Source organism: Girardinichthys multiradiatus, chromosome 22, assembly GCF_021462225.1.
Source record: "Girardinichthys multiradiatus isolate DD_20200921_A chromosome 22, DD_fGirMul_XY1, whole genome shotgun sequence".
NCBI lineage: Eukaryota > Metazoa > Chordata > Actinopteri > Cyprinodontiformes > Goodeidae > Girardinichthys > Girardinichthys multiradiatus.
This window is the reverse complement of record NC_061814.1, coordinates 32,086,410-32,112,019: the sequence shown is the minus strand read 5'-3', so window position 1 is coordinate 32,112,019 and position 25,610 is coordinate 32,086,410. Positions and strand designations below refer to the sequence as shown.

The 25,610-nt window shown below is 39.7% G+C and overlaps 1 protein-coding gene and 1 long non-coding RNA gene across 15 annotated transcripts in view; one reads left to right on the top strand and one right to left on the bottom strand.

Annotated features, from left to right (window-relative positions):
* Positions 1-25,610, top strand: part of tacc2 (transforming, acidic coiled-coil containing protein 2) — a 79,564-nt gene that overhangs the window by 31,483 nt on the left and 22,471 nt on the right. For 13 of the 14 annotated variants that reach the window (XM_047352045.1, XM_047352032.1, XM_047352038.1 and 10 more), the window contains 2 exons: positions 1,218-1,499; positions 24,388-24,494. In XM_047352045.1, the coding sequence (XP_047208001.1) occupies positions 1,218-1,499; positions 24,388-24,494 (389 nt within the window). The remainder of the gene's footprint in view (positions 1-1,217; positions 1,500-24,387; positions 24,495-25,610) is intronic. The other variant, XM_047352039.1, reaches the window with a different exon arrangement.
* On the bottom strand, positions 6,836-10,814 carry LOC124859317. Its single transcript, XR_007036063.1, has 2 exons — positions 9,099-10,814; positions 6,836-8,638 (listed from the first exon to the last, which is right to left on the bottom strand). It is a non-coding gene; the product is annotated as an uncharacterized LOC124859317 (long non-coding RNA).

Genomic DNA, 25,610 nt, shown 5'->3' with positions numbered 1-25,610 from the left:
GATACACTCAGCCAGGGGTACTTAGAATGCAAACAAAAACAAGGTGAATAGGAAAAATGAATGCCTTAGCTCAACTGCCTTATTAATAGCTCATTTCAGGAAAGCAACACAGCTAAATCCAGAAACACTGCACTACATTACTTCTATATTAAAGAAAAACAAGTGGAAGTGCATACAGTAAAGTTAAAGGAAAATCTAAAAAAATAACTCTGTCCAGGAATACTTTCTATCAGAAACAAAGAAATAAGGGAGATGCACGTAGTTAATGGCAGCCATAGGTCTATTAGCGGCTTTGTACATAAGAGACACAGCTAAGCACAGAGCCAGGGATACCTTCAATGGGAAAGGGAAGCAAGGAAAGTATACAATGTTAACGGCAGCAATAGCTCTGTCAGTGGCTCGGCCATGGAAAGAGACACAACTAAACACAGAAGAATTGATCCAGGGGTACCTTCTTCAGAAATAAAATGGAGAATAGAAGGTTAATGCTAGAAATATTTGCAAATAATCCATAAATAGACAAGTAAGTCAACTGTGAACCTGTTTGGCCACAGGTGTGTAGTGCGATAGAAAAAATGTACTTGAGTTAATATAATATCGTTAACAAATCAAGGCAATTGTCTAGCCAAAGGTCGGTTCATAAACAAACAACCATAAAACATCCATGAAGAAGATAATACAGAGATTAGAGGCTTTTTGGTTTTAGGGAATACTTAGCTTTCCAGTACAGGTTGTATGTTTCCAATAAAGGATCATTTGATCTATGAAGTCAGTCAACATTTGACTGAATTTGTGTTTTTGATGATAGTTTTTTTGAAGTTCTAGTTGGCAGAAGTGGCTGCTGGGCTATTTTTAGAGCCAAACAGGAGGCATTCCCCAAACAGACCAGCTGCTTGGGTGTCCAAGGCATTGCCTGTCAGATTAGAGAATCTACCACTTGTGATAAGGCCATCACAGATCAGGGTCTAAATCCATTCCACCAGGTGGCCATCAGGCTAAACAGGCTAAATCACTGCCACTGTAGACCGTCATATCAGGGGTGAGCGAGGTGAGCTGAAATTTTAGTTTTAACTAGGAAGACAAACAGTCTCCTCCTGTTTTTATTTAAGTTTGCTTCGTACATCATTTGAACAGGAACATGATGAGGAATGTGGTTTGTTTTTCAAATATCTTGTTTTGGCGAGCCTGTTGATGTTTTGGCTTCCCTCCCTCTGCAGGCTCTCTCTTGCTGAGCAGGCAGTGAGCGGTCACCCTGCCCCTGCTTCTTCCACACTTCCCTCCAATGATCATTGCACTACACACCTGCCTGCCATCCCTCCTCACCTCCACAAAACAACAGAGCTCCCCCCTCTCTCACCTTTGGAGAGCAGCACACTTCCACCAACCCCACCTGCATCCCCCTGCTTTCTAACATCAGCCCCCGTCCGCCCCTGTACACCTTCGGCTGAACCTTGTGAGGACCTTCACCCTGTTTCTGCACCCTGCCAGGTTCTGTTAAGGTATGGTATCATTACCTTTAAACTAGTGTCCACACAGGACAAATGTTTAGGTCATTCTATCATTTCGATATGAGGTTCCAAGTCAATTTGGACCTTGGAGTTTGTCCTGTGTTGGCACTGGTCTATCTAAGCTAAAAACATCCTGAAGTTTTAGCCTCAAGGCTGTGATTAAATGACACCATTAAATTGTCATCTAGCACACTTTCTAAGCTTATGGATTCTGATTCTTGCAGCTCATGAAGAGAGAGCTGTTTGAAATACTCTCATACAGCAGGGTGACCTTGCATAAATTAAATAAATAGTTTAACCGTTATACTCTCAGATGTGAAGCTGATTTTGTGTGTATGTTTACACAATAAATATGCAGCTAGGGATGTCAGAAAGGTATTTTATCTCAGTATAAACCTTTAAAATGGGAGGAAGGAGAAAGCTCCAAAATCATATATCCAGTTATCTATAAATTCTAAAAAGTACAGAACATACCTAACAGAAGAAACAGCAAAAGGTGACTTTGTCTTGTAAGGCAAAGACATTGATTTTTAAATGTCTTAAAATGTGTTAGAGGTCCAAATATGTTTCTTATTGTTTTGAATTTGATACGTTCCTTTGCAAAAGTATTCATACAAAACCTTTTCTCATTTTGTCACGTTACAACCACAAGCTTCAGTGTATTTTATTGGACTTTTATTTAATGGACCACCAAGATGTGGTGCATAATTGTTAAGTGGAAGTGAAAACAGTTTATAGTTTAATTTTGTTTTATCAATAAGAAAAGTGTGGTGCAGATTGGTATTGAGCCACTACTTCTACAATCCCTTATGGATGTATTTATAGCTCCAAGTCTTTTAAAGTATTTCCCTACCTGCTTTGCACAAAGACTGAAGTTTTTGGTCATTCTTTTTTGCAAAATCAGCTCAAGCTTAGACAGTTTGGATGCAGAGATTCTGGCAAGATTTTCAAATCTTGTCACATATTTTTAATTAGATTTAGGTCTACGTCATTCAAATATGAATATACTAAACCATTCTCTTGTAGCTCTGGCTGTATGTTTAGGGTTGTTGGCCTGGGGGAAGGTGAACCTCTGCAATATACTAGACAACTTTTTTTCCAGGTTTTCCCTGTGTTTAGCTCCATTCAACTTCCCATCAACCCAGATCAGCTTCCCTGCCCCTGCTGACGAAGAGCATCCCACACTGTTTCTGGCATAAACATGTTTCACAATGGAGATGGCATGTTCACAGTGATGTGAAGTGTTGGTTGTCTGCCACAACAGGTGTGAGCAGTTCAGACATTGTAATTGTGGTTTCCTGAGACCAGAGTACCCTTTTCCACATCTTTGCCATGTGTCTTACATGGATTGTGGAAAACTGCATAGGATTTTTTTTTTTAAACAGTTCAGCAATCTTGCCACTCTTCCATAAAAGGCCTGTCTGTGGAGTACACAGTTGATAGCTCCCAGTTTCTCCCACCGGAGCCGTGCCGGTCTCTGCAGCACCTCCAAAGTTACCATGGACCTCTTAGCTGTTTCTCTGATTATTGCTCTCCTTGCCCCATTTGTCAGTTTTGGTGGATGCCTATATCTTGGTAGGCTTACAGTTATGTGTTATTCTTTCCATTTTCAGATGATTGATTGAACAGTATTGAAGAGTTCCAATTTTAGTAATTGTTTTATAACCTAATTCTGCTTTAAGTCTCTCCATAATGATCTCCCTGACCCGTCTGCTATGTTCCTCTGTATTCATAATGCTGTTTGCTCAGTAATGTTCTCCAACAAAACCTTCACAATATAGCTGGATTTATACTGAGATTAATTTATACACAGGTAGGCTCTATTCACTAATTAAACAACTTCTTAGTTGGTTCCATGTATTTTATTTCAGGGTAGCACAGAAAATGGGGTTGATTACAAATGCACATTACAATTTTCAGCTTTGTATATGGCAAAAACGTTGTCCATGTATAATTTCCCTCCCACTTTACAGTAAGGATTACTTTATGTTGATCTGTCTCATAAAATTGCAATAAAACACTTCTATTTGTGTGACAAAATGATAAAAAAGGGCAAGAGATATTAAATCATTTGGTAAAGATTTAATTGTATTTCAGGGTTTTTGTGTTGTAACACAGCATCAATATTTTCATTTAATCCTAGCAACAACTCTGCTTGTTAGCCCACTCATAAAATGACAGCATGGTACTGCTATGTGAAATTAAACAGCATTTGCCATGTTGAACATAGTAGTAATGTGAACTCATATGTATACTTTATAACTACTGTCTGTTTGTAGACTCATAGATCCTCAAAGCTCCTTTGAGTTTTTTGTCTGGAACACAGTCCTATTCCTTATAGAACATGCTAAATTATAGTCACAATAAATAAAATAGAAAAATGTGAATAGTCCCCATTGTTGAACCCACACCCTTCCTCTGCAGCCCCTCTTGGCTTTGCATTTTATTGCATAAAGTAACTTTGGAAGGAATGACTCAGCCTCTCTTACAGTGCAATGATCTTTGCAACCACCAGAGGGTGTTTTCTTCACATTGTGCAAAGCATTGCTGCAGTTAGCTAGTGCATACAAATATGCATGACTGAACACAGGAGAGCAAATCAGTGCTTATGCCTTTCATGATACACAATTTCTTGTGTATCATGATTTTGCAAAAATAAACTTCTAATATGTTGATGCACATATTGTTTGATGCAGTTGTGTGACTATTTAGCTTCATAACAACACACCATGCTCAGCTAGGAGCAGAAGGATAAAACAAAAAACCCAGTCAGACATAATGTTATATTATTTATGGTCTCAGAAAAGCCTGTTTAAGAGCACTGAAGAAGAATCTATGGCTCAGAAAAGCCAACTAAATATTTGACTCATCACAGATTCAGAGACATGTAAGAAAATGGTCGAACATGTGTAGGTATATCATTTCAGTTTTATGTAATTTTGTTGATTAGTTTATTTATTAGGAGCAAAGAAGAAAGTAGTTGAGAATATCCGTAAAGGTTCTAATAAGATGGTCATTTATTATTCTCTGTAGCAGCTGAATCAGAGCTGGAAGTCTTCCTTTTAGGTGAAAACATTTCTTCATGTTATTCTTGAATGATTACTGGAATCGAATAAGAAATTATCACATCTCTCTGTGACTTCTGTTTCTTGGAAATAATTCTGTCAGTGAACTTTTAAAGTAGGTTTTCTGTCCCTGGTGGCCAAAAGGTAATTCATGCATTAAATCTTTAGTTCCTATTATATTCACTCTAAATCTTTATTATTATTTTCAAAGGTACAGTTAAAATAAAAACAGCTGGGTAATGGAGTATGGATTCCCACTGTATGGATTCCCACTGCAGCATTTCACAAAATACCAAATACCAGAAGCACAAGAATCGACCTGATCAGCTGACATTGGTAAATGTCGTTTTGAGCTTGAACCACCTGGAATAATTAGCTGTCAAACATGAAGAACGGCATGCCAATGCTGTTCATGCGAAGGTACAAACAACCAATGCAAGGGGTTACAGGTACAGCATAGACCTGGCAGATTTCTGATCTCCACGTTTCCTAAAGATTCTGCCTGCCGATACAGATTTGAGTGGACATTTTGTTTTTTAAACAATGATATAAGAAGATATGAGAAAAACACTGACACATTTTTTTATATCCTCCCTCTTTGAGAGGGTGGATTTAAAAGATACACTGCTAAAAAAAAAATAAAGGGAACACTTAAACAACACTATAACTCCAAGTAAATCAAAGTTCTGTGAAATCAAACTGTCCACTTAGGAAGCAACACTGATTGACAATCAATTTCACATCTTGTTGTTCAAATGGAATAGACAACAGGGGGAAATCTTTGGTGATTACCAAGACACACTCAATAAAGGAGAGGTTCTGCAGGTGGGGACCACAGACCACTTCTCAGTACCTATGCTTTCTGGCTGATGTTTTGGTCACTTTTGAATGTTGGTGGTGCTTTCACACTCGTGGTAGAATGAGACAGACTCTACAACCCACACAAGTGGTTCAGGTAGTGCAGCTCATCCAGGATGGCACATCAATGCGAGCTGTGGCATGAAGGTTTGCTGTCTGTCAGCGTAGTGTCCAGAGCCTGGAGGCGTTACCAGGAGACAGGCCAGTACATCAGGAGACGTGAAGGAGGCCGTAGGAGGGCAACAACCCAGCAGCCGGACCGCTACCTCTGCCTTTGTGCAAGGAGGAACAGGAGGAGCACTGCCAGAGCCCTACAAAATGACCTCCAGCAGGCCACAAATGTGCATGTGTCTGCACAAACGGTTAGAAACCGACTCCATGAGGATGGTATGAGGGCCCGATGTCTACAAATGGGGTTTGTGCTCACAGCCCAACACCATGCAGGACGCTTGGCATTTGCCAGAGAACACCAGGATTGGCAAATTTGCCACTGGTGCCCTGTGCTCTTCACAGATGAAAGCAGGTTCACACTGAGCACATGTGACAGACGTGACAGAGTCTGGAGACACCGTGGAGAGCGATCTGCTGCCTGCAACATCCTTCAGCATGACCAGTTTGGCAGTAGGTCAGTAATGGTGTGGGGTGGCATTTCTTTGGAGGAGCCACACTGCCCCCCATGTGCTCGCCAGAGGTAGTCTGACTGCCATTAGGTACCGAGATGAGATCCTCAGACCCCTTGTGAGACCATACGCTGGTGCGATTGGCCCTGGGTTCCCCCTAATGCAGGACAATGCTAGACCTCATGTGGCTGGAGTGTGTCAGCAGTCCCTGCAAGATGAAGACATTGAAGCTATGGACTGGCCCGCCCGTTCCCCAGACCTGAATACGATTGAGCACATCTGGGACATCATGTCTCGCTCCATCCACCAGCGTCACGTTGCACCACAGACTGTCCAGGAGTTGGCGGATGCTTTAATCCAGGTCTGGGAGGAGATCCCTCAGGAGACCATCCGCTGTCTCATCAGGAGCATGCCCAGCCGTTGTAGGGAGGTCATACAGACACGTGGAGGCCACACACTATACTGAGCCTCATTTTGACTTGTTTTAAGGACATTACATCAAAGTTGGATCAGCCTGTAGTGTGTTTTTCCACTTTAATTTTGTGTGTGACTCCAAATCCAGGCCTCCATTGGTTAATAAATTTGATTTCCATTGATGATTTTTGTGTGATTTTGTTGTTAGCACATTCAACTTTGTACAGAACAAAGTATTCAATGAGAATATTTCATTCATTCAGATTTAGGATGTGTTATTTGAGTGTTCCCTTTATTTTTTTGAGCATTGTATTTTAGTGTGCTGTTGTGGATTAGTTATCTCCATGATTGCTTCTCTGAAGGAAAAGCCTTTTCAACTACTAAAGCGTATGCTGGCTGCAGTTTCAGAATCCGAAACTGTAGTAAACCTTAAGGGATCTCCAGTTAAGCCAGACTGGCATAGATGTTTTGAACATGTCAAAGCAATTCGTGGCATGGTTGACTTAGGGATGCTGTATGTTGCACACATGCACCACTGCTATGGAGTTAACATATTTGCTACTCAAATGTTGCAATGGTCTGATAATACTTGAGCGTATGCTGCACTATGCAGATACTCTGTCTGGGCTGATGAAGATTCACTCAGCTCAGCATGCTGAATGCTTGAGGTGGCTCCAGTGGCACCCCTATTTTGATTAATTCTGCTTATAAATGTCACTCCTGTCAGCTTGGAACATGAAACTGAGGCAGGATAATTCACCATGTAACAAAGCTCAGATCATTTCAGACTGGTTCTTCTACTTTCCCTGTACTCCAATGATCTAGGAAGTCACCAGATCTAAATCCAATAGAGCACCTTTGGGATGCATTGAAACAAGAGACTTGTGTCTTGGATATACAGCCAACAAATCTGTAGCAACTGTGTGATGTCCTAATGTCAATATGGACACAGATCATTAAGAATGTTGTTGAATGTTGATGCTGTGTTTAATCAATGCCACCAAGAATTGCAGGTCTGAAAGTAAGAGGGACTCCAACTCAGTACAAGCTAGGTGTCCCTAATTAAGTTGCTGGTGAGTGTATGTTGGTAGTCTAATATGGCTTGCATATTCACTTAGAAAATTAAGATTTGTGCCTGGAATTGGTCTAGAATTTTTAAATGAAAATAATGCAGAATCCCGTAAACAAGAATGTGTCCGGTTCTATAAAAGCAGTGTAACGAATGTCACTGCACTGCTTTACTTGTTTGAGCACATAGAAGAAATATCTGTGAGACTGCCAGATGTCAACAGCAGTACTGGGTTTTGACTTTGGTTGTTCAACTACCATGATTGGTCATGAAAGAAGCAAACTCCCTTAGGGAGATACCTTACTCCATCAGTAAAGAATAAAACTTACCCTTAAACTAAAACTTACCCTTAAAACAAAGTGTCTTTTGTGGAGTTGTATGTATTGCACAGAAGTATAACTCTTAAACAGGCTGTATGCATGCATATTTGGTTGACCCTGAATCTTACTCAGTGCAGTTATAAATCTTTCAGAAAAACTGTCACAGCCTTATTTCCAGTGCCTGGGTTAGATAAAAAAAATTTTTTCTTTTTGCTCTGCAGCTGAAGCTGACTGGCAATGCTATACTGTTGAAGAACAGCCATTTAATTCCATCTGTAAGTTATTGGAACAAATATTGGACAAGCTTCTGTGTCCTACATACATCTTTGAGCCGCTGTGGGGGTCGGCAGTATAAACGGAAGCAGAAATCAATGATTTTTTTTTTTATCTGGGTCTGTGCTTCGAGACTAACTGGGCTACACTTGTACAGGATATTTTGGTTTATGAGCTCGATGTTCATACCTGGGTTTGTGCTTCAGGTTGTGTAGAGCAACAATCAATCTTTTTTGCCCTGACAGATGCAGGTTCCTCACTACAGGAAGTTTGTGTGTCTGCAGGCTCAAGTTGTCATAGAGAGTCCTTATTCCCACACTTTCCCATGAACAGATGTATTCTTCTCATGTTGCTTAACCTCATTTTCCTTATTATAGATGAAATCAGTGGGGAATTTAATGAAACTGATCCTGCTACCCTATCCAAAGCTCACGAGACACGTTTTTGCATCTGTCACACACAGATGACTTGATCACTTTGGTTTCAACCAAAGGTTTAGTTAGAGCCAAACCTGGGACAGAACATAGAGAAGTGTTTTTGTTTTTTTTTTACAAAATCACAGATGTCAAAATTTTTGGTGCTACCAACAATCCCTGTAAATAAATGGAACTAAAACGTTTTTCAAATGTATCCTTGTCTTTTAAAATGTTTTAATGTGTGCCAGGAACTTGGTAATTCACAACTTCTTGTATTTCTGGAGTATAAATATGACATAACAGGCCCATTTCGTTTAGCCGCTAGGCTGGATGAATATCCAATTTTATCCAAATGCAGACTGATAGTTTGGAAGAGGTGCAAGAAATATTTTTTTCCATCTTATTAGAAAATATAAACGTGGATTTTGCTTAGCTCTACTGGGACCTTAAATGAGAATGTGTGCTTCTTCAGCTGTGACTAAAATTGAGCATTTATTCAGAAACACTGCAGTTGAGATTGAGGTAAAACAAAGGATGAATGTGTGGAAAAAGTACCTCATGGGTGGATGAATTATTGTAGTGTTAAGCGCTTCGGGGTCCTCTGACTTGAAAAAGTGCTATACATGTGCAGGCCGTTTTGACCATCATGTTCTCTGTTAAGTACGGTGGAGGATCTCTGATGCTGTGGGACTGTTTCTCCTCTGAACACTCTGGGAAACGTGTTAAAGTACACTGCATCATGAACGTTTATAAGTACAAGGACACTTAAAAATCTGTTGGAATTAGAAAATTTAAAATGGGTTGGCATTGGGTCTTTCAGCAGCATAATGAGACAGACAAATGATCTGATCAACTCAGACCATCGGCACACTCGGTCAAGGCATTTAAAACCAGCCTTCTTCCATGGCCATTATAGTTGATACACATAAATCGTGCAGAAAACCTGTGACCTGAGCTGAAGAGAGGACTTGGGACTCTAGAGAAATTGTGCAAAGAGGAATTGTTAAAGATTCTTCCTTTATGCTTTAACTATGAAAAAGTAGAAGACTATTGGCAGAATTGTGTATAAAAGATTGTCACTGGTGGTTTTACCAATAATGTTTTATAAATGTAGAATTTTCTTCCTTACTTTATAAATGTAATCTAATGGAAGGTAAGATTTTTCTAAATGTTCAGTTTGAGATTATCCAACTGCAATAAAATATGAATTTATTTTAAGGCTTTTTGCACATTTTTGTGCGAACAAATTTGTCACCTTCCCTGAATTCTGATTCTTCAACAAAAGATAAAAGTAGAAAATGGGCATTTGTACCACCGGATTTTATAGTGTCCTTCTTTTCCTACATCTAATAGCATTCTGTAACTGGAATCAAATGCATTTGTATTGTTAAGTGTTTGTAAAGAACTGCTGCTAACATTATAGACTTATAGAGAAAAAAAGAGTCTGATACACTGGTTTCATACCCTCTATTGTTTACCTCAGACATCTCCCTGGTTGGCTAGACTGTGTTGGATCCTTCCATTGTGTGAAAAGGAGACACAATATGTAATTTTTTTTTTCTTCTATGCAGGTCGCAGGCTAAGAGGGTGAGATTCTGGCATGATGCTAATTTGGCGCGGTATGCTTATTGTGGGATGGTGGAAAAGAGAAACTGACGGCGTAGGAGAAACGGACACTTAATCACAGTGGTTTCAGGGTCTATCCATTGTTTGGCTCCCCTGCATAGTCACATTAGCAGACGAGGAGGGAAAAGAGGTGCTTGTCTTTTTAAAGGCGCAGGAGTCTGCTGTTGGGGAGGAGAATGAGGGAACAGAGGGGGGAGGAGGCTGTGAGAGCAACAACACAGCTCAGCGATTTCTGGAGCTGGGCAGAGAAGACGCTTCTTCAGTCACACATGCAGAACAAGAAGGCAGGATTACAGTTTCATTCTGTTTAGTTTTAATCTTCATTGCTTTCTGCATTTAGATTTCTCTCCTCTCGGTGTCACATAATTTTTCTGCACCAGATGAGAAGGAATGCTCCCTGTAAGTTGAGGACCACAGGACTGAGGATGCTGTGCATAAAGTGAAGAGACCCCTAAATCGTCCACCGCCGTTTCACTCCTAATGCAAGGAGCTCGCTCTCATTCTCTGCACTGCAGCACGGTGTGCTCGTCTCCTCGGACACAGGCTGTCCGCTCTGCAAGCCTACACGGAGAGGGAGCTTTGGAGGTAGCAGGTGGATGTGGTTGGTGGCTGGGCAACAGGAGCAAGGGTGGGGGGCTGGGTTGGCAGAGATAGTCAAGGATGGGAGCCAACGAGTCCATGGAACAAGGACAGATACGCTGTCCATCACAAGAGCACATGTAAGTTTGGACTTATTGGCTCTCGTGTTTATTGTTCTGCTTGTGGGGAAAATAACACAAAATTGTTTTTTATTTATTCATGGCTTCAGACTGGTTTTTCATGCAGCATAACTGGTTCAGCATAGCTGCCAGGTGATGCCATTTTTCAGATTGAGATGCAGTCACCTGTGAGGCTAACTGACAAACAAGGTTGGAAACACACTAATCCTTTAGTGTTTTTTCCATTCTGTTTTCTCTAATAAAAAAAAATTTGACTATAAAAATACCATCAGCCAAGCATTTAAAGGCTGCTCTGGTTTGCTTTTGTGATGTAAATACAGATGAGATCATCTGAGCACGTGTGGAGGCACATGCATGTGTTCCTGCTGCCACTACTGTATGGTAGCTATAGAAAACCTTAACAGTGCCGACAGAGGAGTCCCTGGGAAGCAGAATACAGTGAGTCAGGTGGCACAAGAAGACTGGTGGTGTGATGTTTTTGTTCTGTAAGGAGGACGCCACTGCCGCGCAGGGAGCTGACGTTGGTGACAGTGCTGAAATAGAACACGCTGTGTGGGGGGTTGGAGGGTAACTCAGGAATGGATCAGTGCTCCACATCTCAAGACACTCAAGGGTGAAGTGAACTGAGGAGAGCAGTAGAAGTGGCTGGGAACATGGTACCAAATTTCCATTACAAGGAAAGAAATGTTTTGCAGTGAAGCAGTGCAGTTTCTGTAAGGCTTTGTCCTGCAGATAACAGTTTCTGGTAGTTATAATTGCTCTTTAAGGCTATAATATTTTAATATTAATGGTTGGATGCTATAAAAACAAAAACTAATTACAGGATGGGATTATATAATCTCAACTGATCACATTTTTATCAAATAGCAATATTTAACACATTTAGCTAAGTTTTCATTTCAAATAATGACAGAAACATTACGTAGCAGAAGGCTCCTTTTTCGACCCAAAAACGAAAGGGTCAAAATTGACCAAAATGGCAACAATTATTAAATTAAATGAAACGTACTAAAAGATCAGCACCCACTCATGCCTTGCCCTTTGTGGTAGTACCCAGAAAAAAAACACTGACATACATCTGTAGAAAAATAGTTTCCTCTTAAATAGCTTCTGACACCTTTTCTGTTTCCTCCAACAGATTTAAAACCTCACTTGTACTCAAAATAGTTACCTGACGCTAAAGCCCAGCAGTAACTATTTCCACACTAAAGAATATTGTTGCCAGTGTGACCTGGGAGCCCTTAGGTGTGATAGGTTCACTGGACAAAACAAAAATCTTCTAAGTCATGGTCAATTTTTTAGTGTTTGTCTGCTCTAAACCTATGGCTATGATATCAGACTGTCAGTTGGGTCAAAATATGAGTTTCCTAAGAGATTTTGTGTTAATCGACCTTTGATCATGAGATACTGTTGTTGCCAGTTGTAGTCTTTACAGATCTTCCTGATCTTACCCTGACCTGAATTATTTTAACTCATCATCTGTTTGCAGTATTAATGCCTTCTTTGTTTTAAAAAAAGAAATATTAATTGGATAAAAGGCTTCCAGACTCCAGATTAGAGGTCTTTGTGATCAAATCTGCATCAGCTGGATTGGACATGGTAAACAAACTGTTATGTTTGTTCTATTACAACCACAAACTTAAATACATTTTATTGGGATTTTACATGATAGACTAACACAATCTTAAGTTTGTAAAGTGGAAAGAGAAAAATTCATCTAAAAAGTATGACATGCATATGTATTCAGGCCTCTTTACTCTGAAACCCTTAAAAAAAAAAAAGTCTAGTCCAAAAACGAACCTGTGCCTTATGGGAGAGTGTCAAGAAAAAAGCCATTATTGGGAGAAAAGCTAATAAGATGTCCAGTATGCCAGAAGCCATGTAGTAGACAAGAATGCAAACGTGAAAAATGTGCTCTGATCAGATGAGACCAACATGAAACCTTTTGACTTGCATGAAAATACTGTGGAGGAAAACTAATATTGCACAGGAAAGCTGGTCGGAGTTTACAGAAAGATGGATGGGACTAAATACAGTGTAATCTTGAACTGTGGAGGTGCCTTCCAGCAGGGTGACAACTATAAACATTGAGTTAGAGGTATGAAATTGTTACATTTAAACCACATCCAAATGTTAAACTGGCCTAGACATCCTGACTGAGCTTTAGCTAATTTGCAATTTCATTTCACAATTCATAGATCCTTCCTCCCAGCAGCTGTTAAGACTTTATAACCATCACTGCACCTAACAAACTCGAAATGTTTACATCCCTGCTGTTTTTGTACCATTTTGTTCAGGTTTTGTAAATGGTCTGTTGTTTTATGCACAATTATACATGCACATTTTTTACATTTTCAAAATCCTATTCTGTGCGTATCTGCATGCTTCTATTTCCCTTTTACTTTGCTGTTGATACACTTGAATTTCCCCACTGTGGAATAATGAAGAATATTTCTGTTTCTAAAAGCACAGGGGCTCCCTCTGCTGGTTTTCAGCATGTAAAATATACAGTTTTGTCCCTGTTCATTCTACATGTTTCTATTTTAACTTCTAGAATCCTAACAGATCCCAACCACTGAAAACTCCAATGCTGGATTAGCAAGCAAAGACCAAGATTATGAACTGCAGAGTAAGATTTGAGGGAAAGCTAGGTAGTTCAAGGTATTAAGGAAGTTAGAATTAAAAGAGACAGATGAAGGTTAGTCCTCAGAAAGGGTTTAGAAGACTGTCTATGATAGGAGTGAGCATGTGGCACCTATCCATTGAGACTTATCAAACTCCTGCGAGAAGATTAGCAGCTCGCCTCTATCCCTCACTTATTCCATCATCTTTTATTGTTTAGTTACTTTTAAAGTCTGATTCAACATATTATTTGGCTTTATGGTTACCTGTTTTCTTTTCTACCTAGTGGCTTTCCTCAGGCACTGAAAGCTGTTCAGGCATACTGCCTGAGGGGCTGCAGGCAGGGGACGCGTCTGGCTGTCAGACAGCCCACATGTCTCTGCCCGACCCTGTAGAGCTTCTTGTTTCCAAGCAGCCTCCCAGCCTTTTAGAGTGAGCTGTGAAATGCTGCTCTCTTTGTTTATATTCACCCCCTCTGCCCGACAATTCAACCATATGCCTTCTATGTAAAATGTGCACAGAGGGCAGAAGTGTACTTTTGCCAATTTAATTATCTTCCTTGAAATATACTTGACTTCTTAGTGTGGGATTTTGTGCATTTAGTTACTGTTTTTTTTTTTGTTCCTTCTTCGGACACTTTGAGGGAACAACCTCCAATTCTCCGGTTACCATAGAAACACATTAATGTTATCTGCTAAACATAGCCCTTACACCCACTTAATTACTCAGAATACAAGAAGAGTTTAATCTCAGCCACAATGTTTTTGAACCCTTTAATAGCCAGATCTACAACACAAGCAGCGACAGGAAGCCTGTGCATAGCTAGACGTATTTCACTATATTTGGTAACTGATAAGTTAAAGTATGTACAAAAAAATGTAGAATAATACTAATAAAAGTCTTAACAACTAAAATATTGGTGATACCAACAATAACAATAGTAATTTTAAAATAAACGATTAAAAATTATATTTTTTAACTGATTACATGCTTAATGTAAATAAGAAAACAAAATAGAGCGGACTACATCTAAAAACGGAAGAATAAAAGTAGTAATAATATTTCGTAATGAGATCAAGTTAATGTAAAAATAAAACTGAAGCAACCTACCTACAGGTAGGTACTGCAGGCTGTGGCAGTTCTGGTGGCAGCTTCGGTGGCAGGCTGTGCCGGAACTGCCACTGCCTGCCACTGCCACAAATTGAGCTCGGCCCTGCTGCAATTCAATCAATTTCTCGGCACGTTTGCAATGTAATGCAATACAGATGTGCACTCTTCTGCGCCCGCCGCTCGGAATGCTTTTTCATTTTCAAGTTCTGGGCAGTACTTTGCGGGCAGACCACGAAAACGAAAAAGCAATGTCTGCTTTGTTTTCTTTTTGATTATGGCATAAAATGTAAAGTCGTGAAGAAGAAAATGCAAATAGGATGATTGATTACTAATTTTATTTATGGGTCAAATAATGCAGCCACATTCTTAAAATGAAAAAGCATTTCTGGAAATGCTTTTTCCTTTTCAAATTTTACATTTCAAATTGAATTTTGATATCTATTTGCTGGGGTACATTTTGAAAAATAAATCTCAAATGTCTTTCTTTTTCATTTTAATTAAATGAAAGAATGAGCAGTCTTGAAGAAGAAAATTAAAATGCAAATATGATTATTGATTACTAATTTCATTTATGAGTCAAACAATGCAGCCACATTCTTAAAATTAGTAGTGTAGCGTTGGACCCCAGAATGCTGACGAGCAGGAAGCATGACGGAAAAAAAAAAGGCTTTAATTGACAAAAACTCACTCGTAACAAGAGGAAGGAACAAAACAATAAACGGGCAGGCAAGACAGGCTTGGCATGATCCAAAAAAACAAGACGTAAGCATGATTGAGACGACTAGACGTGAGCATGATCCAGAAAACTTTTTCCGCAAGGAATAAACAGGACAGGTGTGTATATATGGAATATGAACCAGGTGAAGCAAGGAGACAGATGAACTAGGTGCAGGTGATCCGAATAAACTTAATTGACAGGAGAACACAACGTGACAGGGGCAAAACAGAACTTCAAGGATACAAACAAATAAAAATCAAACTAGAAAAACATGAAACCAAAGCATAACCAGAAGCCCAATCCAAGAAAACAACTTAGCAAAACATGAATACAAAAACTAAAGCATGACCGGAAAACAAACAGAAACACAATTCAAAAATCTAACAAGAATAATAAACAGAAGAACAATTCAAAACTTCAACTGTGAAAAACACAAAGAAAAAACCCAAAACCAAACAACCCCAAATCATAACAGATATAACATTTTTCAGATTTTAAGTTATTGTAGGTGTCAGGATTGTTGGTTGGCCCACAGGCAGAGCCGAGGAGCACGGCGGTAAGTGGTAGTTGTTCTTTAATGAATAGCTGAACAAGACTTACTGGCAGGATTCAGAACAGGAACAAAGAGGTCGTTAGCAACTTGGCTTGATTGGCCAATTGACTTTACCCTGTGTTGGGAAACCAACACAGGGTAAAGTCAGAGGAAGTTACAAGAGGAACCAGCGAGGAATAATACTGATGAAGAAGCTTATATACAGAGGGAGGTGGAGTATGAACCAATGAGAAGGGGATACTGGTAATCAACTGAAAGTGAACAGATGCAGGGAACTGAGGGAGATAATGTTGCTATGGCTACAGGTGCAGAGGAACACAGAGGGGAAACTAGACTAAATACACTCAGGGAAATAGATCTATGAAAATGTATAAGCATAAATACAGGAATCAAAATACTAACTGGGAAGACAGGGACACGAGGAACTAGACTAAATAATAAACCCAAAATGAGCGAACGTAAATGGTAACTAAATCAAGAAGGAAACAACAACTAAATCTAAGGACATGGGAAAAACCTAATTGCAAAAGTAAACAAGCAGAAGAATACTAAGTGACAAACACAACTAAATAAAACCTGACAGGAATAAACATAAGAAAACAACAGAGAACTAAACTAAATAACAAACTTGGGGAAGAAAATAGATCTAAAAGAAAAACATAAACAAAAGGATATAAACAAATATTAATTAGACAAAAGTAAACTACCAATCAAAGGAACAGGAAGAGCCTCAAGCAGCAAAGTAAACAAAAACAAAGACAACTGCATGTTAAAGTGTAATCCTTCCATTTTCTATACCTGTTTCTATCCCTGGGATTAAGGTAATTTAATGTGACCAGTAAACTGTTATGTTTTTGGACTGTGTGAGGAAGCCGGAGCACCCGGAGAGAACCCACACGTGCACTGGGAGAACATACAAACACCCCTTAGAAAGGCCCCGCCTGGGATTTGAACACAGGGCCTTTGTGCGCGAGAGTGCACTGTATTCTAGCTTTTTAAAAGAATTGATGAGTGTGTTTTAAATGGAGTGGTTGGTGAGTGATATATTGGGAAATTGACCTCTGTTTATTGCTATAGTTTATATTGCACAATTGTTGGAAGTTTTAGTTATGCAAAATGGAAGGGAGTGGGGTCCGATTGTTGTTTCCTCCTCTTAATAGGTCATGGATTGCACCTTTCGGTCTGTGAGGAGTAGATAAAGGTGGTAGAAAATGAGTTTTCACTCCTGGCAATAGGACACGGCTGTACTTTGCCTCCTGTTCGAGTTTGGTGAGATGTATCTGATCATTGTCATTCCTGGGTAAATGCTCCAGAAAACTGGGAGAACTATAAACCTTCTCACAGTTCTTCAACATTTGTTTTTTGAGTAATTGTATATCCAGTCCCTTCTCTTCAGCCTTGTGCAGTTCAGACTGTATGTACTGCTTAACTGGGTCCGAAATATTAACTGCCCTCTGAATTATCCTCTGCTTTTCTTCTGCTTCTTGTTTTCTCATCTCATTCTCACAGGCACGCCTCTCTGCCGCCATGATGGAGTTGGCATCGGAAACTAGGATGTTGTTTTCTTGTGCCTTTTGCTTCTTTTGTTGTATTTCAATTTCATACAACCTATCTGCCTCAAATAACTTACTCCTCCTCTCCTTGTTTATCTCATTTTCTGTCATTTTCACCTCCAATTTATTTTTTATTTGGCTATCAAGTACTTCGCAATATAATTTTTTGATTTCATCTTTTTTCTTCTTTTCTTCTTTCTGCTGTTGTTCCTTTTTGGCTAACTGATCTGCTGCGATTTCAAGATTTCTTTTCTTTTTCAAAGCTATACTTAAAGCTTTCTCCTTTTCTATCTCTGTCATCTGGTCGGACACAATTTTTGTCTTTCTCTGAGGCTGTTTGATTCTCTCAGCCAGATCTTGTTTGAATTTACATTGTGCCAAGTCAATGTCATTCTGTATATGTCTGTATTGCTCCTCCTCCTCGCGAGATTTTGCCAGCTGCTCTGTTTTTGAGGGTCTGGGCTTTAAACAATTTTGATGGATAAATTGCTTCTCCCTTTCCTTATATTTCAATCTTTCCTCTCTCTCCTTTTGGTTTGGGTATGCATCCTGGAGGATACAATTTTGTCTCTCCTCTCGGTCAAGTTCCCGTTTGCTTTGTGCAAGCCGCTTCTTTTCACGACTGTGCTCAATGCAGACGTCAGCGAAAGCCTTCGTGTTTCTTTCCCGCTGGCGAGCTTCCTGTTTTATGCGTTCATCAGCGTTGTTGTGCCAAGGCTTCATCTCCCCATTTTGTTTTACAAGTAATTGTTCAGTTTTACGTTTTTTTTCCTGATATTCTGCCAACACCTTATTATCTTGCTTTATCATCTCTGCATGGAGTATTCTGTTAAATGGCTTCACATCTTTGTCTTGTTGGAGAAGCTTGTATTTGCTCTGTTCGATCATAGCATGTTTTTCCTGTTCTTTGAACTGCCTCTCTTCTCCAGCAATCTGGTCAAATTGTTTCTTTTTTTCTTGTTTCTCCACTTCTGTCACTGCGCTTAATCGAATCAAATGTCTTTCTTTCATTTTATATTGCCATTGCACTCTATTAGAAAACTTTTTGTAATTTTCATCTACAATGTCTTGTCTTGTTGGCCTTACCACGGATTCATTCAGTGTACGCTGTATTCTTTCCCAACAACCTGTGGAAATGATGCCTGCAGCTTTAGCCATTCTTGAATAATAATAAAATGGAACGTCCCTACAATTCTTACTTGGCTGTTTTTGAACAATCAATCCGAGACAGTCCGGTCACTCTGACTCGTTAAACCCAGTTGCGTATATCCAACTTCGATTCTTGTTGTAATGCAATGCAGTGGAATTTAGCTTATTCCGTTTGCTCATGTCTTGCATCACAGAGACAGACTTTGTGACATAGCGTATGACATCACCTTTGATCTGTTCTAAGCCAGCCCACATTAATTTAATGACATCATCCTGTGTAGGTGGTTCTGAATTCCAATTTCAATTCAATTCAATAAAAAAAAACTTTATTAATTGCAAAGAGAAATTAAATGTTTTAACCTTTATTTAACCAGTATAAAGTCCTATTGAGATTAAAAATCTATTTTTTGAGTGAGTCCTGGTCAAGAGGCAGCATGAAATAAAACACAAAAAGTTACACAGTAAAAAAAACAAAAAAACAACTAAATGTTATTAAAGGGGACATATGCCAAATTCACTTTTTAGCCCTTAAAAACATTTTGTTGTGTACTTGGAGTCTGTAGGAGTGCAGAAACTTTTTATTTACATTAATTGATTTTTATTTTCTCTACAGGTGTTGCAGATATATCTTTATATTATGTTTTGGATATATTTTTCAGTTCATTCATTTTTCTCAATCATCTATTACAACTGTTATGTCACAATATATATATTTTTTTATAATGTCCTCCAGAACAGCTAAATACGGTCATAGACTTCCGGCTGATCAATTTTGTGTATCCGCCATTTTTTATTTCTCGCTGCGGTTTTCTGGTCCAACCTCAAGAATCCCCACACTGAAAGAGTATAAGTTTAGTTCGGTTATTGGGTGTATTAACCCACACAATTCATTACACCATCCCCCAGCATCAGAACCTCTTCAAAATGTCTGGTTAAATTTAATTTTTCATGGAAATGTTCCCACATCAGAGCGGAAATTCCTATTTTCTCCACTTCAAGGACGAGTGCCTTCAGCAACCACCACCAGTATCAAAAAGGATTTGCTGAAAGACTCCATCTGATTAAGGGGTCAGTTCCTTTTGTCTATGCAAACAACGGACGTAGCAAATCGGTAAGCTGCAAATAACGCTGCTGCTTATGCTAGCGCTGTGGGCTGCTTTTAGCTCCTTGAGGACATAACCGTACTGCGTGTCTCAAATAGTATTATTACATAATACAGTTTTGCATGTTTTTAGAGTTTTTGTCTACCTTCTGCAGCACTAGATACTTGTATCTCTGTTATCAAACTACAAAAATGGCCGAACGAGTTAAAGTGGAGCACACTTTGACCTGGAGGGGGGCGGGGTGTGAAATATCTCAACAGCATTTAGAGAGACCGCACCAAAACGAGTCGCTTCCAGACGCACCTCGGAACAGGGGTAAAAGAGGGACCTGTGGAGCTACAATGACAAGGAATTCATACCAAAACATTGCAGTTCAACTTTATCTAGACCACAACTGAATTACTTAAGTGTGAAATGGAAGGATTTAAAAGCATATGTCCCATTTAAATCAGCCTCAAGACTCTTTAGTTTGGAAGTAAGATCTCAATGAGATAAATTCAGTCAATTTAAACGTTATCTGTAGCAAGTTCCAGGAGAAGGGAGCAGAGTGAACAAAAGCCTTTTTACCCAATTCAGTCAAGGGACAGAAAGAAGCATCAAATTGCGTGAGTGGAAAGTATGAGAGTAAATATTTCTCAGTGTGACTGCAGTACAGATATAGGCCAGTAGAATATTTCACTGAAAGGCTCAGCTCTCTCTACACAACTCTCTCTGAGCCGGGCACTCCTCTAGAGATAGGGTGAGGAGCTTGGAAATCTGATAGGAGCTCGGAGCAAAGCCACTGTTCCTCCACATCAAGAGGAGTCAGCTGAGGTGGCATCTGTTTCGGTTGCCCCCTGGAGATTTCCCTCAGGATGTGTACCAGACGCGTCCCACTGGGAAGAGGCCTAGGGGCCAGCTTAGGTCACACTGTAGGCACTATGTCTCTTGGTTGGCCTGGGAACGTCTCAGGCTTCCACAAGAGGAGCTGGAGGAGGTGTCTAGAGAGAAGGAAGTGGCCCCCACAACCGGTCTCAAGATTAAGCAAAAAACGCCAAGTACGAGTAAGTTTATATAGTTGGTCACACACTCAGTCATAGCAATGATTTTCTCTCCATGTGGCTGTACAGTGCATCCCAGTCTGTAGCCTCAAAGCACAACCTTGCAGGGCTTCTTGTGCTTTCTGTGACCATCTTCTCACAGTTCTCTTTATTACAGGTTGCCTCTGAACAAGGGGTTTATATTCAGAGCAGAGAAAAACAAGATTATTTGGGTCCTTGACATTTGCATAAAACAAATCCAACGTTTTGTTTTCTCTAATAGAGCAGCTGACAAACTGTTGAAACGTTGGGGGTGTAGCAGAGAGTGAGGTGTGACTAAAATCACCAGATATTGCCACAAAGGTATTGGGGAGTTGTCTGTGGCGTAGCAACAACTGAGCTGATGACATCACATGCAGTGTTGTTACAAGCTGATGGTGGAACATAAGCCGTAGCCAAAATAACACAGGTGAAGCCTCTGGGTAAATAATACGGACGAAAACGTACTGATAAATGTTAAATATCTGGGGTGCAGAGACGACACTTTACAGTAACATGTCCTGGATGACACTATCTCTTGTTCAGAAGTCTGCTTGTATGGTCAGAAAGCCTGGCAGAGAGACACTTGAGTCTGGGATATGATCGTGCAGCCATGTCTCAGTGAAATACACAATACTGTTTTTCCAATACTCTGGCTTGTAAGGGCTTGAAGTTGGAATGTGAAAGGGTCTAATCTGTACCTATTATAGTGCTCTGTGAGTGTAAATAAAAGACAACAAATCACTTGTTTCTGGTTAAGATTAACCTAACATGTGCTTGTTTATTCATAAGCAGTAAAAAGCCAGATGTTTGTTCACGAGTTTCTTGATATATGCTTTGTTTCATTCAGGTTTGAGGCTTTGAAAAAGAACCCTAACAATATGCCAATGCGTTTTGGAAGTGTTGGGATGTAAATTTATGTGGATTTGTTGGATTGATCAGGTTTCACAGCAAATCATTGTGTCTGTTGAAAAAAAATAACTGGTTTGTGGAATATTGTCATAATGTAGTCAGACATGATTTAGATTTAATCAGATTTAATTTGATATTGGCTAGTGGGCAGTTGACTTTTTTCTGTGTGGTTAAAGTAAAATAGTCAAGGAGAGCAAGCAAGAGGAAGGGGGTAGAGGTAGAGCAAGCGGGAGAGCGAGAGAAAATATTCAGTACAGGAGGAGGTGGGCTTCTGCACACAATACAATTTAGATTGGGAGACATCATTTCCTACTTGGGTGGAAAGGAAACAGGCTGATGGTGGCTGATGACAAAGAGATGCAACGTAAACGGACCGAAAACAAGAAAATCTGAACATTAGACAACAAAGGGGGAAAAAAATCTTGGAGCATCATCTTTGGAAGAAGCAGTGTTGCACCTGCCTGCTGGTTTGCCAATAGCATCGCGGTGAAGAGAGGTGCAGACTGCCGGTAGCCATGGCAGTGAGTACGTGGCAGGCTCTGTCTCCTCTGCAGTGGGCTCGATGGGGTTGGGACACGCTGCTGGGAGGGGCAGGAGATGGGTACAGCCCTGGTTCTGATCCAGCTCTGGGGCTCCTGCAGCGTCTCTCGTGGGGTTCTTGTCATGACAACATGATGAGGGCTGCCGAGGAGGCAGTCAGACAGAGGTGAGATGGGCTTGGGCTGCATGACATTAATCGATGTTCTGAAATGGAACGTGGAGGGTCATTGTTAGGGGGATCTGTGAGCTCAACTTCCATCGATTTCCAATATACCTTACCCCTTCTATATATCCTAAAACATAATATCTTTATACCCTGAGGTGGATGTGGGTGTGTGATTGCAAATGTTAGTGTTGTGATGGGTAAATGTGTCTCAGGTGTGTTATCTCATGCCTCTTCGCAAGATAATTTTTAAAATTTATTTCTGGCAATAAGTTCCAGTAAGAAATGAAAACAAAAACATTTAATGGCCTGGAAGTCATTTAAACCCAAACTCAGAAGAATACTCGGGTGCTATTTTTTTGGTTTAATATAAAGAACTAATATTTTGCCTTTTTGAATCCATATTACGTGTCTGCGCAACACTGTCTATAGTAGCATTGTACTGAGGGTGCCTGATTAAAGCTATATAATAATAAATAATGTTTGCTGGCTCTTGAAACTGTTCTATGCTCGTCTTCACAGCCTCCGTGCAGCACTTGGTGCTGTGTAAAGCAATATTTCACTCAATAGCCTTGAACATCTGTGCGGTATCTGGACTGGTTTGCCTCCAATTTAATTGAAAAGAGGAGTTTCTATATAAAAGTTGGATTCTGTTAAAGCTTCTTCAATCTGAGGATCTCCCCAAGGGCCAGTTCTTGGTCCATTGTTATTTTCATTTTACATACTTAGCAGGTTTCATTCAATCTTCTCATGACATCTCATAGCTGACAATATTCAGTTGTATGTGTCCTCATACCAGTTCAATAGGCTGCCTCTCTTGATCCACTTTCTCACTCCAATGAGAGACTGACCAGCTGATAATTACCTTTACCCAAATTTCAGCAAGAGAGACACATTAATATAAATCTAGCTCAAATATTCTCATATTTTTGCCAACAACTCCCTCTTTCTGTACATCCACAAAGTCCAAGTGTTGTAACTTGTAATTTCTAAAGATATTTTTTCAGCACTAGTGAGCTTTAGTTTTTTTTTTTTTTGACAGAAGGCAGACAGGAAAGAGGGGTAGAGAGAGGGAGACATCCGGCAAATATCGCCGGGTCCGGGACTCAAACCCGGGATGGCCGCTTTGAGGACTGTAGCCTCTGTTTATGGTCGCGCGCTTAACTCCTACACCATCAGCGCCGCGCCCCGTAGTTTGTAATTTCTGACTCCAACTCAAATCTGGATCACATGTCAATTACGTCTCCTGTTTTTGCTTCCTTCAATTATGTAACGTATTTGCACTCAGACTGATGTAATGCCTTGTTTGTTGCATTAGACAAAGTATAAATGATGAATTCGTGATGAAGTCATACAGAAAGCTGCTACCTGTTCACTGCAGCATACGGGAAACCTATAACTCCTGTTTTATATGTATTGCAGGGGCATCTCAGGAAATTATAATATTACCAAAAACGTAGTTTATTCCAGTAATTTAGTCCAAACAGTAAAACTCTGTATTCTTTTTCTACTCAACTTTATATTAAAATGCTTGACAGAACTTCAGCCCCAGTCCACGCATGGAGACTGTCCCCAAAACTCTTGATTGAGGTTAGCTTCACAACCCCCTCAATGTTATTCCATCTTTTGCTAGCATGTTTTATTTTCCACCCAATATCTTGTTTATCTGGTTGGAAACATCATTCTGTGAAGAGGACGATTCTTTAGCAATCACATTTGTGCTTTGCCCTCCTCTTTAACTGAACAACTGAAATACATCGTTTTTCAATGATATTCTAATTTATTTAGAGGCTTAAATATAAAGCAGTAAATGTACTGGCACCTGCAAATATGTTCTGTCTTCTGACTAAACATTTAGTTTCATGCTCTGGGTGTCTTTAAATAAATGAATCATTCATTTATTTACATTGGATGCTTACCTAGAAAGTAAACCTGCCCTTACTTAATCTTGATCTGATATGGTCTCTGGAGACTTTACAGCTTTATTCACAGTTGGTTTAACTTATGTTTTCTTTTAGGAGCTCGGACTCTGATGGCGCTTTTGAAACTCCTGAATCTACAACTCCAGTGAAGGCTGTTTCTCCTGCTGAACCCCAAAGAGAGCTGCTGGAATCTGATGATAAAGGTACAGCAGAGGATTTTGAGATGGAAGCTTGTTTGCCCCAAGTTCTGTTACTGAAAAGATTGTTGCACCACCTAGTGGTTTGAAGCTGAATTGTACTTCACACCAGAGGACTGGATCAAAAGCAAATGAATCTCAGCCCTCTTTACAAAGACTATTAAACCAGTAAATTCAATTTTTGTAAAGATAACTGAATAAAAACTAATTATAATAAAATCCATGAGATTTGAGCTATTTAATTATTGTCTCTGGAACCGGATGTGTTATATCGTAAGGTGGCAAATGTGATACGAACATTAGTCATAAATGGTGAAAGTGTGTTTAATGATTGGCTACAAAGTCCTATAAAGTATTCATAGCTCTTGGCACTTTTTGATAGTTACAACCACAAACTTGTTGAAATAAGGTGGCGAGAGAGGGAGGACATGCAGTGTAGTCAACGGGCCCATGACAGCTTGCTTCGAGGACTAAGGTCTCCATTCATGGGTTGCACACTTTATCCCCGTGCCACCGTTGTGCCCGCTCCAATGTATTCTATTGGGATTGTTTTGAGATAGACCAACATGTTGCTGCCATCATGTGGATAATCTCTTCAGTTTTCTGCTACAAGAGAGTGTTTTGCAGTTAAGAAAAAACATAAAATTTTAGTCACCCTCTTTCATATGTTTGTTTTCCCTAAAAGACAGATTTGTGAACAACCAACGGTTGTCCTGTCAACAGATTGTCCCACCTGAGTTTTAGAAATCTGCAGCTTCTCATGAATTACCATTCACCTCTTGGCTGTTTCTCTGATTAATGCTCTCTCTTCCTGGCCTGTGAGTTTAGTTGGACTGACATGTCTTGATTGGTTTGCATTTTTGCCGTACTCTTTCAATTTTTAGAATATATTAGATTAATTAAACAGAGCTTTTTGATCAAAGCTTGGAATATAGTTTTATAACTTAACTCTGCTTCAAACAACTGAATTTTTCTCTGACCTGTCTGCTGTGTTCCTTAGTCTTTTTGATGTTATTTGTTCACTAATGTTGTCTAACAAACCGCTGAGGCCTCCACAGAACAGTTGTGTTTTCACTGAGATTCACACATGTGAACTCTACTAATTAGGTGACATATGAAGGT